Here is a 15,841-nt window from a genome sequence, read left to right on the forward strand (position 1 = left end):
TTTGCTATGTTATGAAGTTTTTGTTGATCACTGATTGTGGACGGTTGTGGCGGAATGTCACCTTGGTAGTTTTGGCATATAGCTTTGCCCTCGTCTTCTAACGTCATGTTGTGTAGGATAAGACACGTGTAGACGACGTCCATTATCCTCTCCCGAGTCCAATAACGTATCGGGTTCGCCAGAACATAATATTGTTTTTTTATAGCTCCAAAAGCTCTTTCAATATCTTTTCTAGCAGACTCTTGCTTCTTCGTAAAATACTTCCGTTTGTCGGCGACTGGATCTGTAAAAGCTTGAACTAACACAGCCCATTCGTTGTAAATACCATCGACCAGATAGTACCCGTACTTGAAGAGTTCTTCATTTGCAAGAAAAGATTGAGGTGGTTCAACCCCGTCGATAAGGTCGTTGATCAAATGTGACTGATCGATAACATTAAGGTCGTTATTTGACCCAGCAACACCAAAAAAAGCATGCCAAAACCAAAGATCCTGTGAAACCGCCGCCTCAAGTATGAGGGTCGGCCCTTCATGATCACCACGGTGGAACTGACCTCGCCAGGCCGTTGGACACATAGCCCATCCAACATGCGTACAATCGATGCTACCTAGCATCCCAGGAAAACCATGTTTTTCTGCGTGCACCTCATATATGCGTTGGATGTCATACGTTGTAGGTTTACGCAGATATCTCCGAGCGTAAGTCGATATGACTCCTACGTACAATATATATTACAAAATGTAATAAATATTTAATAAAAAGTAAAATTAATGTTTTTTACCTTGGCAGAAAAAATGAAGGGATTCACGTGCAACCCTTTTCGACATCTGTAAATACTCATCCAAAGCGTCCGACGAGATGCCGTACGCTAATTGACGGATAGCAGCCGTGCATTTTTGAAGAGGGGTAAAACCGGGAAGACCCCTAGCATCCTCCCTTTGTTGAAAAAAGGGATACCGTGCCTCTAAATCACTCGCTATACGCGTGAACAATTGCCTGCTCATTCGAAAACGAGTTCGAAAATCCGACTCCGCGTATACCGGTTGAGGGCTAAAATAATGCCTCATCAAAGTATCGTTAGCACCCGATCGATCACGATCACGAGGGGGTGCTCTAACCCTCGGGAGTCGGGGTTGATGGGCTTGATTTTGTAAGAGATTGACCACGGTTGCGGTCAAAACTCCCCCTACATGAAGAAGCAAATCATCCTCTTCAGAGGAGTCGGAATCAGACGAGTACGACGACATTATTAAAAAAAAAAAATTGGGACGATGGGTTGTTTTTGATATGGTAAAAATGGGTTGATTTAGGGGTATTATATAGGATTTTGTAAAGGTTTTTTTAAAAAAGTTTGAAAGAAATGGGTAATATATAGGAAGTGTTGTATAAAGAAATGGGTAAGTTTGGTTTTTTTTTGAAGTTGTGTGTATAAAATGGGTAATATATAGGAGTAAAAATTTTTTTTTTTTTATTAAATAAAGAGCCAACGGCTCATTTTACCACTCCAACGTCTCTTTCACAATTCCCCAAGTCCCTTTACGCGCAACAGCTCCCGCGAGACCCCTTGCGCCTGCCTCTTTTTCCGCGCTCGCGCCCCTCTCGCGCCTCGGTGGTGTGGTGCTCGCGCCCCGGGGCGCGAGCGGCTGGCCTCTTGCGCCCTTTCTCGCGCTCCACACCCCTCAGCCTAAGGGCACTACTCCACTACAATCAGTCTTAACCTAAAAAATTAAGAAACAGTCTAAGCTACCTCAATCAAATCAGTTTAATGGTTAAAACAAAATCAATGGCAATTCTGCAATTAGTTTAAAAAATAAGGTTGGAAGGGTAAAAGATAGATTTTGCTCCTGTGTTAACCGTTTTAATTAAATACTAGTTCCACCAGGTTTTTTTTTTATTTAAGTTTATATATTTTATTATTTAAAAAAATAAACTATACCATAAAATCGAACATTGTTTTTTCTTTAATATGCTTAAAATATTGATATATCTTTTACTAAAACATGAGTTTTTTTTCCTCTGTGTAATAGCTACCCGAATGACGGTGTAGCTACATCATTTTACAGAGTGCCTATATGTTTGCCCAAGTCTGGAATGATTTTTTTTTAACGAAAAATATGGTGATGCTTTCATGCTTACCTGGCATTATACTGCTATTATATAATTGTATTTCTAAAACCATGTTACTTTTGCATAAAAATATGTCTTTTCAAAAAAAAAATTTGCATAAAAATGTGGAGGATATTTCACGATTCTTAGTCCACAAAATTCAGCTAACACCTATAACGGCCAAATAATTGATGATGTATTCACTTTGATATGTTGCAGATATTAATTCCATCACGATTCACTTTGCAATTCTTTCATTAAATAATGACATCTCTGTATTTAAAAAGGATTAAGACTTATGATAACGAAAGTTGACCATACGCACGCCTAAATATCATTTGAGCTACGCAAGGCAAGCCAACCCTATTCCCTGGCCTAGGACTAGTGAGTAGTGTGAGCGCTCGATAATTTAACCGGTTCATCTAGATGAAACGAGTTATGTATTCAACCGTAACATATCATATTGCCTAACAAGTAAAACAATGAGAACATAGTTAGTTATTGGTATTAGATCAACTATTCATATATATACAATAACAGTAATTACAGTGAAATTGTAATCTAATAATCATAGCTAATGTATTCCATCTAAGATACAGTTATGCACCAGCTAATTCAATAGACATTTTTTAGGTGATAAAGATTTCTTAAAGCCATACGGGGTTGAACTCTTGAAATCGGTTGAAAACCCTGTGGTAATTCGTCATCCTAAAGGCCATACGATTCCTAGACTTGGTAAGCCTTTACTATTTTACACTAATTCCACTTCTCATATCAAGTTACAAGGTATAGTATATGTATTTATTTTCTTATAATCGCAATCACACTCAAAAGTGCTAGGATTAGCGAACATGGATTAACTAACAAGCCAACTACCATATCTTTGTATTTCAGATGAGGAAGGCTTGGAGACGATGTTGAAATTCGTCGATAGGATTCAGAAAATTGTTTCTAACAAGGAAGATGTGGTCACATTCAATTACAAATAGGACTTGTAGTCACCGTCACTAGAAATCGTTACCAAGTTTATGTTTGTGGTTAAATCTGAATGAGCTCAGAATAATGATGTGATGGCAAATTGGCCTTCAAAAATTATTTTTTAAATAAACCACTCGCCTTACGAATATATGTTTGGTCAATAAGCCCAACAGTTATTTTCTAGCTCTCATGCATGTTGTTTTGGCCCATGATACCTCTCTCTAAGCCCGTGGGGAATGATGTGAGTAGTGGTGCAAACGAGCCGAGCCCGAGCTCGACTAGGCTCGTATAATTTACACAGAGCTCGAGCTCGGCTCGTTTCGAACTCTATTTTTAAAGTTTGAGCTTGGCTCGTGAGTAGATTCTCAAGCTCGAGCTCGGCTCGTTTACTATTTATCAATTACTTTTTATATGATTATAATTATTTTTATATTTTTTTTTCTATTATAATTTTTATGTATAAAAAATATATATATATTATTTAGTTATTTTATTTATTTTTTCATAGCATTATATATATTAATTAATTATTATTAAATATATATTTTAAAAAATTATATAAATGGCAAGCCTATTTAGGCTCGCGAGCCGGCTCGAGCTCGACAAGTGAAGCTCAGGATCAGGCTCGATTATTAAACGAGCATACTTTAAGGCTCATGCTCGGGCTTAGGCTCGATTAAGCTCGGCTCGATCGAGCTTTTTAATGAGCCGATCTCGAGTAGCTCATAAATAGCTCGGCTCGTTTTGTGACACCCCTTTCCACGTTCGGCCTCCCATTATAATCTTATGGGGCTGATATAGGCTAATTTGTCTGCCTCAATATGAAATTGGCTATCAGAACCTTTTTTTTAAGGTAAGTGTACATATACCTTTTAAAAGGGCCCATGTTAACTTTTCTAGTTTATTTGATACTAGGTTATTGATCCGTGTATGACACGAGCAGAAATATAGAAATCGTCAAATAAACACATATAATTCCAAACAACAAGTTATCTTTTAATATATTTTTCGAGACATCGGCATGATTTTTAATTACAATTCATATTCATACGCAAACAAAGTACAGAAATGCATAAACTTACAAAAAATGACTTTCATCATCATTATCATCGTACTCAGTAAATCCCACCAATAACAAAGCTATGGTAGGATCTGAGGAGGGTAATATGTAGACATCCTTATCCCTACCCCGTATGAATAGAGTGGTTGCTTCCATTGAGACCCACGGCTCAATAGTAGTTCTGCATCAAGCCTTGGGCATAAGGCGCATAACACGCAACCATCGGGACACCAGCTGATTGGTGCATGTGCCCTTGTCTATCGGGTATCAACGTCACCACATGATGCTTGATTAACCTTCCGCCACTTTTAACGATATTTTCACGAGATTAGTAAAATAACGTCAAAATTAGTGTAATTTCGCTTTTGCGCACCCGAGGGTTCACACATATATACATTATATGCGCGTACAGCAAGCAGGGCGTAGAAAAAATGACTTTATATAGTAGAATGTTTACGAATAAAATTTAAAACTTTGAAAACATAAACTTCATAAACTTTAAAAAATAATATTAATAGAAACAAACAAACTTCATTAACATTAGTCTGAAAATCAAACAAATCAGAAAATAAGTATTCAGGAAAGATTTCCGATAGTCATACAAGAATGATGCGGGCTTTTTTACCATCTTCGAGCTTCTTTCTTCCTGGACCGGGAACACAGTTGATGACATAAACTATTTTTACATTTCATATGAAAAGTCTTGCACCCTAATAAATTGAAGCACATCCAAAACACATTTAAGAACCATAACCAAATTGAAACCTTTTTAAATGACATGTTCTGAACAAAACCAAATCGATGCGTTTTGAGAATGACCCATTTTAACCCGAATCAAATCGATATCTTCTAAATTGACCTAGTATGACCCGAACCAAATCGATACCATTTTAAAACGATCCGTTGAAACCTGAACTAACTCGATACCTTTTTATATTGACTCGTTGACAAGAACTATACTGATACCCTTTTAAAAAGGTTAGTTTTGACCCGAGCCAAAGCAAATCGAATCATTTCTAAAATGACAAAATTTTCATTTATAACACACTTGAAAATTAAAAAGAAAAATGAAGGGTAACACATACAATGTTCTTAGATTTTGAAATCCTTTCTACCAAATTCGAATTCGTTATTACTGATGGTGTAGATCCAAAAAAAATATATAAATCTTTAATGATTTCAACAACTTAAAAGTTCAAATTCATGTGAACCTTTCACTTAATTTGAACCCTACATATTATTTCATTTTTCAATAGACAATGAAACCTAACACCAAACAAACTAAATATTAATTGAAAAAAAAAACTAAAACAAAATCAAAACCGAAAACCTTAATAAAACCAAATCGCAACCGAAATGAGATTGAAAACTAAAACTGATAATTTGAAGCCGAACCAAAAACAAAAACTGTAAAAACCAAAACAAAAAAACTATATAAGTTTAAAACAAATCAACAAAAAACAAAAATAATCAAACCGAAATGAAACTGAAACAAAAGAAATTTATAAAAGCTAAACCGAACATAAACCGAAATGAAACCAAAATAAAATAACTATCGTAAAACTTTGAAAAGAAAAACCCGAACTCATTAAGGAACACATGTATTAATAGTTTAGTAGATTAGAATACGTTGAATGCAATTAGGTTGAATGCAATTTAATTTAATATTGAATTATTTTATTGGTAAGAAATTACGAGAATGCATGCTTTTTATTGAAAGAGTTATTGTTTTAACAGTATAGTAGATTATTTTATCTATTGTTACTATCAGTGTTTTAAAAACCGGTATGAATCGGCCGGTTCAACCGGTATTACCGGATTTTGTATAGAGGCCAGGTATTTTTGGACGGTTTACTAGATCTTTGAACCGCCGGTTTTTTCTAAAATACCGGTTTGAACCATTAAACCGATTTTTAACCCAATAGTTTTTTTAACTGTTGCGGGCTTGCGACCCTTTTTTTGTGTTAACTTTTAACCTAGATGGAAAACCATTATTTAAAGTCCAACTAATTTGAGCTATTAACAATATACAGCAGTGTGATGTTTAATTTTTATGTTTAATTGCTTATACTTAATTTATGTTTCTTTTTTAATGGTTTATAACTGGTCATGACTTACTTTTATTAATTTTATGAATATATTTTGTTTAAAAAACAATTGCTTTTGTATTAGTTTTGAATATGGTTTAACCCTTGGATTATATATTATAATGGAATCGTATATTTTTGGGTTATATTTTGAGTTAAAGCTACATTTATATGAAATTATAGGGTAACTATACAACCCGGTTGAACCTCCCGGTATAACCTGGTTCAACCGGTTGTACCATTTTTAACAAAAGCTGGTACTCATAAAATACCGGTTTTTAAAACATTGGTTACTATAGTTTTAGCTATTTTATTTCTGTATCTCTAGCCCTTTTTTTATAGTTTGTTGCTTTGTATTGACTTTCTTAGCAACATTTATGTTATATGATTTACTATAATATATACTTGTAAAAAGTGCCTGTAAAGCGTCTTAGCATAAGCAATATCTCTAATTCCTAGTATAAAGAAAAAGTTTTCCCAAATTAGTTTGCTATCCAATAATTAGTTTGCTAAAAGTGAGATTTTGCTGGTTATATTTATGATTTATTTAAGAGAATATTAAAATAATAACAAACTTTTAAAAGTGTTTCAATTAGGTTATTAATGCATATTTTCTCTAAATTAGGTCACTAAATCTTTAAATCGAGTCTCACTATTTATGATTTTTTTATGCGTCAAGAAAGAAATTGAGGATAAGATGTTGGGGTCGGAATTTGTAATATAAAAACATTAATTATATTAAAATTTAAAAATAAAATCCACGTCACCAGTCAATGTCAACTTAAAAAAAAGATAAAAAAAATTCTTATATGAAACAAAAAAGAGAAAGAGTTGTACTTCCTGTTTAAAAGTATAACAAACATATTATTTGGATGACATAAAATCAACACCACACAAATTATACGGATAAACCAACATTTGATATCAACACCTTACATTTCAGGAAAAGAAATATATTAAAAGATACTTTACGTTAAAAATGTTAAATTATTATTATTATTAACCAATGAAGGATAATTGGGATCCTTGTAATCTCCGGTTCGATACTGAGAACGTCCGGGTTTACCATCAGTGGGTATTCGGACAGGTGGGTGCCATTGTATCACTCCGTACGAAGTAGCTAGTACGCTTATTATTAACCAATCTGAAAACACAAACCCACCATCGAGATTCCCAAACACGGAATCCAAATTCTCTTCCGCCTAAAGGAGTTTTACAGGGACACCAAACACCCCTATACGCCCGCCGTATACCATCCTCCATATATACCCCTCCAAACTCCGTGGAATCAACCACACTCACACACCCAACACTAACAATCCAAAAATGGTCCAAGATCACATTGCAACTGAATCCTCCAAAACCATATACACAACCCGAAAGCCACGGATCCTCTGCCTCCATGGCTTCCGAACCAGCGGCCTGATACTCAAAACCCAGTTACACAAATGGCCAGAATCGGTGCTCCAGAAGCTCGATTTCGTATTCCCGGACGCACCGTTTCCTTGCAACGGTAAATCTGAGGTCGAAGGAATATTCGATCCGCCTTATTACGAGTGGTTTCAATTCAATAAGGTAATAATAGTAATTACTCTGTTTTTTGAGTATTAAATTAGGGTTTTTGGATTTGAATTTGGGGGTCAATTGTATTGTATTGCAGGAGTTTACGGATTATGAGAATTTTAATGAGTGTCTTGAATATATCGAAGAATGTATTATTAAACATGCACCCATTGATGGTTTGCTTGGATTCTCACAGGTTTGTTTGGTGATGATTTGATGATGATGATGATGGTGATGATGATGATGATGATTATTATTATTACTATTATTATTATTATTGGTTTTATTGAATTGTTATTGTGTGTTTTAAGGGTGCAATTTTGTCAGCTGCGTTACCAGGACTGCAAGCTAAGGTACGTTGAATCTTTCCGTGAAGATGATGACCAGATACACTGTTAAGTACAAATCATTAATGCCGCGTGGTACAGCTACCAATCCCAGTGCTAAACGAAATAGATCATGCAAAACACATGGAGTGTTAATCAATAGTTAAATAATCTACTTACGTCCCTTAAAACAAATCTTACGTTAACTTTGATCGGTTTATACGTTAAGGCGGTCGTAAATAAAAAAATAAATTTTTTTAAGGCTTATGGGTGAAGCTTCTCAAGAGTCAGGGATGGCCCCGGCCCACTCCGATTTTTTGCTCACTAGCGTAAATTTGAGCCCGCCCCCCTCACTTTTTTACATTACTTGACACAAAGTCTACAACTGATTTAGTAACTCTCAACTCCAGTTGTTGATTTTGTGTGAAGTAGTACAAAAAAATTGGGTATTGTCATTTTCTAGGATTCTAAGTAAAAATAAAATGGTTTTTTTTTAATGAAAACGACTCTTATTTTGGAATTAGTTTTAAGCTCTCAAAAGTTGAGGGTAACCATGGTGTTTATGGTTGTCTTTTATGATTACAATTTAAATCAGTTGCATGGGTTGATGCGGCTGAGGAGCCGTTTGTTTTTTTTTTTTTATTGAATATATTTTTTAGTCAAATTTTTAGTGCGTTAACGTGGAAAATAAATATGTTAAGATATTCAAAACGTGTGTATAGAGCTGGATGCTTAAAAGGTGATTCGATGAGTTTTAGTTTTCAAATTAGGTAGGATTACATTATATAAGAAAAATTAGCACACGGCCCCCTTTTTATGGACAATTTAATAAGGAGTGCTTTTTTTTTAGTTTCTGTATAACGTGTGCAATCAAATGTACCGTGTTCGGATTGTGCTAAAATTAAACAGATTGACGTGTTTATGACTTGATTACAATTTACTACTCGCCAACGTGTTTGACTTGTTTATACACGGCCCACATGGTTTTAAGTGTGCTAATAATATTAGAGTTGATTTATGTGATGCATGACTAATTTTTTCAATATTTCTTTTTATTAAGATGTATTGTATTTGGTTAAAAAGAAAATTTTCTTTTCTTAAAATATTATTATTACAGGGAATAGCATTGAAGAGGGTACCAAAAATCGAATTTTTGATGATAATATCAGGAGCAAAGTTTAAAAACAAATCATGGGCTGAGAAGGCGTATTCGCTTCCCATTCAATGTCCATCTCTCCATTTTTTAGGTACCCTTTTGGCACTTTTTTTCTGTTTGCTAGTTATTTAATTAGATGCTTTTATTTACAATTAATTAATATTCTTTAAAAAGCATTAATTTGAAGCCCATTAAAAGAAAAAAAAACTATCCATATATGGCCGGCTAACATGCCAAGTGATGCCTATTCATTAAATAATTTTAAATCAAAATAGTTGTGCTTTTATTCTTGTCCACATGTTTCACCAAACACCCGTATTATTAATTGATGATTTCTATAGTACCACGTAGCTTACATTTTTATATTCTCCAAAATTCCAAAAGTTTTCTAGAGTTTGTTTTTATTTGAATTATTTCACAAAAAACATTGCAACCGTTTGAAAAGATAAGAATTATGAAAGCCAAAGTTAACTGTGCATACCTAGCAAAATAGAGTCAATGGGCCCATTGGATACTACCAAAATATTAATTTTAATATTTTTTTATTTAAATTATTAAACTTGAATTTAGTTTTAACGAGTTGGCTTGAGCTTTTTATGAGCTGGGCTCGAGCTCAAATATTGGCTCGTTAAGAACTAACAAGCCAAGCTGGCTCGCTTAACTTTAATCCTGAGCTGAAGCTACCAAGACTTGCTCTTTAAACAGCTCTATACACGCACGCCTAACTATCAATTCTGCTTATGTTACATATTTATAGGTGATAACGATTTCTTAAAGCCATACGGGACTGAACTTTTGAAATCGGTTGAAAATCCTATGGTGATTACTCATCCTAAAGGTCACACTATCCCAAGACTTGGTAAGTCTTCACTTTATCTCATATCAAAGTAACGCACATTCGTTTTCTAACAAAGAGTCGCACGCTCAAAAGTGACTAAACATGTCTGTTTCAGATGATAAAGGCTTGGAGACGATGTTTAAATTCATCGACAGGATTCAAAAAGTTGTTAATGACAAGGAAGATAGGATTCAGAAAATTGTCGCAGATGAGGAAGTTAAAATTCATTCCGGCGACAAAGATAAGATTCAAAAAGTTGTTCCCGACACGGAAGAAGTAGTTACAGTTTAGTCCATACAATTACAAATAAGACTAGCCACTGTAGTCGGTCACTAGAAACAATTTCCAGTATCATTATATCCATGTCACAGACGTGGAGTATTTCATAATTGATTATGTTTCACCTGTAAGATTCATGCATAATTTGCTTCACGAATTAACTCATGTCTAGATTGTTATGGTCGTTTAATCATGGCCAACGTCGACAATCAATTAAAAAGCTTATTCAATGGTGTTGAGAGCACATGCATACTTCAACCTGTTGTGTATGTAGTCATATAACCAGTCTAATATTTCTTAGCCTGGTAAAGACACCACGATTATTTATAAAAAAATCCGAAGAAAATAAGTGCCTTGGGTAAATCCAATCCCTGGCAGGCATAAAAAGATGTCCTAACTCACCCATCTTAGAGACAATAACATAAACTAAGAAAATACAACATAGGAGCAACAGTAGCATCAAAATGAGCATACAAAAAGGAAATGTCATACCATGAGAAGACATTGCCTTTTTTTATACAAGGATTCAAAAAACTATAAGAAGCCTTATCATAAGCAGGAGACGTAATCAGAACTCTGTTGGAGGCTTCAACCTTATCAGCCTTTTGATTCTATCCTTGTCTGTGTTCTCCAGCAGCCCCTTCATAATCAATCCCCAATGTTAGTATAAATATTAATAAAAAAAATGCTCATGATATTCAGACACCAGGTTATACCATCTATGCGACTCGTATAACTAACACTACTCGTATACAGGCATATGACTCGTGTGACTCCACGACTGCGTCAGGGCAGGCCTGACACCTCTGCAGACTTGTCAGGTTACTAAGGTCTATACGAGTTGTATTGATCTATACGACCCATATAAGTGACAACAGTATGGTGTCTGGATTTTGGGGGTGATGTGTGAATAAAAGTTCCCTTAAAACAGACATAAGCTTTATCATTTTCCTACATCAGTGGCAACTTTGACCGGCTTACTTATGGGTCAATGTGGGCTATGTTTTATCTCAAATGGGCCCAACAAAGAAGTTAGCTAAAAAGATTATGCAACATTTAATGTTAGGGGAAGCGTCTATACAAAACATTATATATTGTGAGCGCATGCAAACACGCAAAACATAATGGAACACTCATTTTTCTAATTTTAAAAACTTTATGAATAAAACAAATTGATATGAATGTAATATTCTCATCCATCTCTCCAGAAATTCAAAATAAAGATACAAACATACTTGTTTGGTTGTTTCTTTATCTATGTAACCTACTCATGTGTAGATTAATGAAAAAAAAAACTAAAAACACATAATTAAATTAATTTGATGGTTTTTTTATGTCCAAATGTCCACAACTTATAAATGTGTATGTAAAAAGCATAAAACTTTAGAAATATGAAACATTGTTAAAAAAAATTAACGATTAGATTTGTTCTAGCATTAATTTAGTGTTCAGTAGTGATCCTCACCGTAAAACACAAACTGCGAGAAGCACTTGTTTGTTGTGCATTAATAATTTGATAAGGTAGCGGGTAGGTGGAGGTTATGTAACCGTCTTTTGTATAACACTCAAAGCAAGAGGTACAAGTGCATTATGCGGTTTTTGCAATGCTTAACATATTTCTTGGTTTCGCCTCAAACACTCCCCTACACACACACACATAAAGGAACCCCGGTTTGACTTTTTTTTCCTTTTAGTTCCCGTTTTATGTGTATATCACAAATGGGATCAAACAGAAGTCTGTCATATATTTGGTTATTCTTCTAAGCATGCATTTATAGAGTGAGTTGAAGAATAGAAGAGAACTAACCTTCCATACAATCTCATCAAGGCACAAGCATATTCTACCATACTTGTCCAAAAATAGGCGCTCTGTTGGTGGCTTCCCACATACATCTTTAATGGCCAAGGTCACAACAAATATTGCTTCCGACACTATACGGAGAAAAAAAAACAATTGCAATTCAAAATTACAATAAATAATTTGATTAAAAAAAACAATAATGAGATCCACTTTCATAAAAAATTGTAACTTTTTAACCTGTCAAACAGTTTAAAGGTGTTGACAGCTTTTAAAAAATTAAAAATAAATCAGCATCATCAGTTTATAAGTAATAAAATCAAAGGTTAGAGCGACAGAAATGAAGAGACGCTTACAAGCAAGTTCATCGTACTCTTCCTTGCCGACAAGATAGATGCTGACATGTCCAAGCACAGCATACACAATGTATACAGACCTGAAAAGGCAATGACAGATAAAAAGGATAAAATGGGACATGGTATATTTCAATATTTTATGGTAAACATGAAAATGCACATATGAGACATCCCATTTAATAGACAACTTCATCAATACTAAGTAGTACCTGCTTCACAGGTTTGAGGAAAGTCACCGGATTGTAGTCACACAGCGATAAACAGGATCAACATTTTATATATAAATTAACAGCATGTATTTATAACTTCATGCAATTGCATACATGTTTCTGATTTTATAAGGCTTTGCTCATGAAATCTGAATACATAAAGAGGAAGGATGGAAGTTTCATCATGGTTACTCATAAGAGCACAGAAACGTGTACCTTAACGATTTAAATTAAAATTTCATATGAGATCATATTAAGCACGCCAATACAATTGCATAGTTCAAATATCCTTAATTACAAACTATTGTAGTTGCACAAGGATAAATATTCTCAAGCTGTATATTAAAGCAAGAAATGACTATCAACATGGAGACCAATAATGAGATAAAATACACATTTAAATGGCAAATAAATCATGATACTTAAATAAAATTCTTTGATTAAAAGAGACAACTGCCGAGCTGGACATAAAGCCCAGTCCAGAGCCCACTGTAAGTTGTAAAGCACAACTACAACAATAATTCAATTAATTTTATTTTATGACTAAAAGTGGAAGGCTAATTTTACGTATGGCAATAAGCATGGCCAACTATGCATCAATCAGCTCAAACTTGTATAAATACAATCACATTGTGATAAAAAGATGGCATCACCAACATTAGATGAAAAAAAAGAAAAGAAGATCAACATACTTGTGGCATGCAACAAGAAGTTCTTCATTCTTGACACCTCTAAGGTTATCTGCCCCAAGTTTGACCAGGAAAGACCGCCAATGCAACCGCTCCTCACCCGGAACACCATTGAAACTGCACATTTTGTATGTGATATACAAAGATATAAATGGATCCAGTGTTTGAATATGCACCATCATATAGACTAAATCAAAGTTGCAAAATGTGAACTGGCATATGACAATATTATTCAGAAATCGTAAATTTTACTCAGGGATGATTAGTAGACTATCTATCATCTAAAATCTTTATATCTTCGGTACTGATTTTTACCCGATCCAGCTAAATAATTTAACAAGATCATTTAAACTTTAGATCCTTTAAGAAACATATATTGTAATGATCCAAACTGCAAACAGATCAACTGCCTGCAATTTTTAGTAGGCTCTTTCACAATGAATTACAATTTAAAAACCGCTTGCAAGAACAGCTTGGTGGACATAGATCTTAACTATTGTTTCTGGATACATAATGCTTGAAGTTGATTACAAAATGCAGAATGTGTAGGGTTTCGTCTGGAGATGTACCGTTCGACGAGGATATTGCCCTCGGAATTGGCGATCAACAGAGCCAGCAGCATCCTCTTGACGCCTTGCCTTGTTTATGGATGAATAATAATTACTCACCGATCAACAAACTATGAAGAAGATTACTAAAGAGGATTTTACGGATCAATCAAATCAATTTCATTTCAAGAGATGTGATCTCACACCTTACAATTATCATGATACCATCTACTCTTTGCTAGAGTTCGTTGCCATGAAAATTATTAGGGTTTTAAAGTACCTGGAGCACTGGATGCTTGATGATGATGATGATGATGATGATGATGATGATGGATTGATTGTAGAAGCAAAAGCAAAGGTTGAAATTGGAAAAAACGAAATAACCGATTTTTAAGGCGAAATATGTGACACTACCCATATAATATGACAAACAAGCTAATATATGTTTAATCTATGTGTTTTGAGGTCGTTTTATTGATAATATAACTCTTTTAAATATGTCCCATTAAGGTTTGCTGCTTAATGTATAATTATTTTGAAATAAAACTGTTATTGTTACAAACTATCTTATTTTTGTTGACAACTTAAAATTTATCGGATCACTATGAATTACCATTTGGGGTTGCGAGTGTCACATTGCAGAAAGAGTTAGTAATGGAACTTACAACACATTTTGTGTGTCTTACTTCAAACTCCACTTATGTATCGCTAGAAACATTTGATCAGACCGCTTCAGATGTCGTGTATCCTATTAATCTCAACTTGTTTATAGTAAACCCAAAACCACAAATTTTGTTTTCATATTAAGTTCGTGTGGTGTTGTGTTGGAAATTCACACTAGTCACTACTTTTAAAGAAAGGCTCACGGTCACAAAATTAAAAAATATAATTTATGTTAGAGCGGATGTTATGGTGCCAACAAAACAAGAAACTGATGACCAAAATCATAAAATAAATATCACATGACCACTTAACCATGAAGCAGCTAGAGAGAGGCCATGACCACCACTAAAAAATGCAGCCACTGTTAACCAAAAACAAGACTATGATATCAACACTGACTCACTCTTCTTCTTTCATCACCCATTTACTCTCTTCATCATCATCATCTTCTTCACTCCCTCCAGCTTCCACCATTCATCGATCTCTACTGGTAATCCGAATTTTATCCATTACAATCCACCTATCCATTTCATTTTGTATGTGAGTGGTTTGTGTGATTTTCGAATGCAAGTTTAGGGGCTTTTCGGTTCAATTTTGCGGTACAAGTTTAAGGGTTATTGCAGTTCGAGAGTGATGGCTAACAGCATCAAAGTGGTTCAGAATCCTGACACCATTTCGTATCTGAATCAACGTGAAGCTGCTGAAGTTGATGAGATTCTCATGGGTCCTCTTGGATTCAGTATCGATCAGCTTATGGTTAGTGATTTTTAGTGAATTTGGTATTAGGGTTTTTGAATGAATCAAAACAGGGTATTTAGCCTTTTGCAATTTGATGATGAATTTAGAGCATGTGAAAATTAGTTAACACCAACAAAATGCTTAGTGGTGGAGTCAGGGAAATTTTCATATGGGTTCAGGATTTTTCGGTGATTGAAATTTGTCCGGCCTCAAAGTTTTCGGGTTCTGACGGGTCAGGTTGGTAATTTTTATAGTTTTTTTTAAAGATTTTTCAATTTTATATAAAAAAAGTTAATTACTAATAAAATTTCAAGTAAAATTTTCGGTTCGAATTTTGTTTTAAATGATAATGGGCTCTCTAGTGAAAAGGAATGGGTTAGTTTGTCAATACGATACTACACCTATGTGTAAAACTGAAAAATATTGGGTTCGGGTTCACATAGCTCC

General features: G+C 34.4%; 2 protein-coding genes across 2 annotated transcripts; one reads left to right on the forward strand and one right to left on the reverse strand.

The window, feature by feature from the left end:
• The first annotated feature begins 7,551 nt into the window (after window positions 1-7,551).
• LOC143610992 (uncharacterized) lies at window positions 7,552-10,405 on the forward strand. The gene is made up of 6 exons (XM_077085325.1): window positions 7,552-7,806; window positions 7,892-7,990; window positions 8,106-8,147; window positions 9,238-9,367; window positions 10,034-10,135; window positions 10,230-10,405. The coding sequence occupies exons 1-6, from the start codon at window positions 7,558-7,560 to the stop codon at window positions 10,403-10,405; spliced, it is 798 nt and encodes a 265-aa protein (XP_076941440.1). The 5' UTR covers window positions 7,552-7,557.
• Window positions 10,406-10,897: 492 nt separating this feature from the next.
• LOC143610986 (uncharacterized) lies at window positions 10,898-14,067 on the reverse strand. Its single transcript, XM_077085319.1, has 5 exons — window positions 14,015-14,067; window positions 13,449-13,562; window positions 12,548-12,627; window positions 12,201-12,325; window positions 10,898-11,033 (listed from the first exon to the last, which is right to left on the reverse strand). Exons 1-5 carry the CDS (start codon window positions 14,065-14,067, stop codon window positions 10,962-10,964), a joined length of 444 nt encoding a protein of 147 aa, XP_076941434.1. The 3' UTR covers window positions 10,898-10,961.
• Window positions 14,068-15,841: the final 1,774 nt, after the last annotated feature.

Source organism: Bidens hawaiensis, unplaced genomic scaffold (assembly GCF_021521415.1).
Source record: "Bidens hawaiensis isolate Kalapana, Puna unplaced genomic scaffold, B.hawaiensis_p1.1 tig00028811_1, whole genome shotgun sequence".
Lineage (NCBI taxonomy): Eukaryota > Viridiplantae > Streptophyta > Magnoliopsida > Asterales > Asteraceae > Bidens > Bidens hawaiensis.

Coding starts and splice junctions, on each gene's coding strand:
- LOC143610992 (XM_077085325.1), top strand. CDS start 7,558: ATGGTCCAAGATCACATTGCAACTGAATCCTCCAAAACCATATACACA. Junction 8,148..9,237: donor TACCAGGACTGCAAGCTAAG/GTACGTTGAATC, acceptor TTATTATTACAG/GGAATAGCATTGAAGAGGGT. Junction 10,136..10,229: donor TCACACTATCCCAAGACTTG/GTAAGTCTTCAC, acceptor TGTCTGTTTCAG/ATGATAAAGGCTTGGAGACG.
- LOC143610986 (XM_077085319.1), bottom strand. CDS start 14,067: ATGCTGCTGGCTCTGTTGATCGCCAATTCCGAGGGCAATATCCTCGTC. Junction 13,563..14,014: donor GGCAATATCCTCGTCGAACG/GTACATCTCCAG, acceptor CAAAATGTGCAG/TTTCAATGGTGTTCCGGGTG. Junction 11,034..12,200: donor TTGATGAGATTGTATGGAAG/GTTAGTTCTCTT, acceptor TTGATTATGAAG/GGGCTGCTGGAGAACACAGA.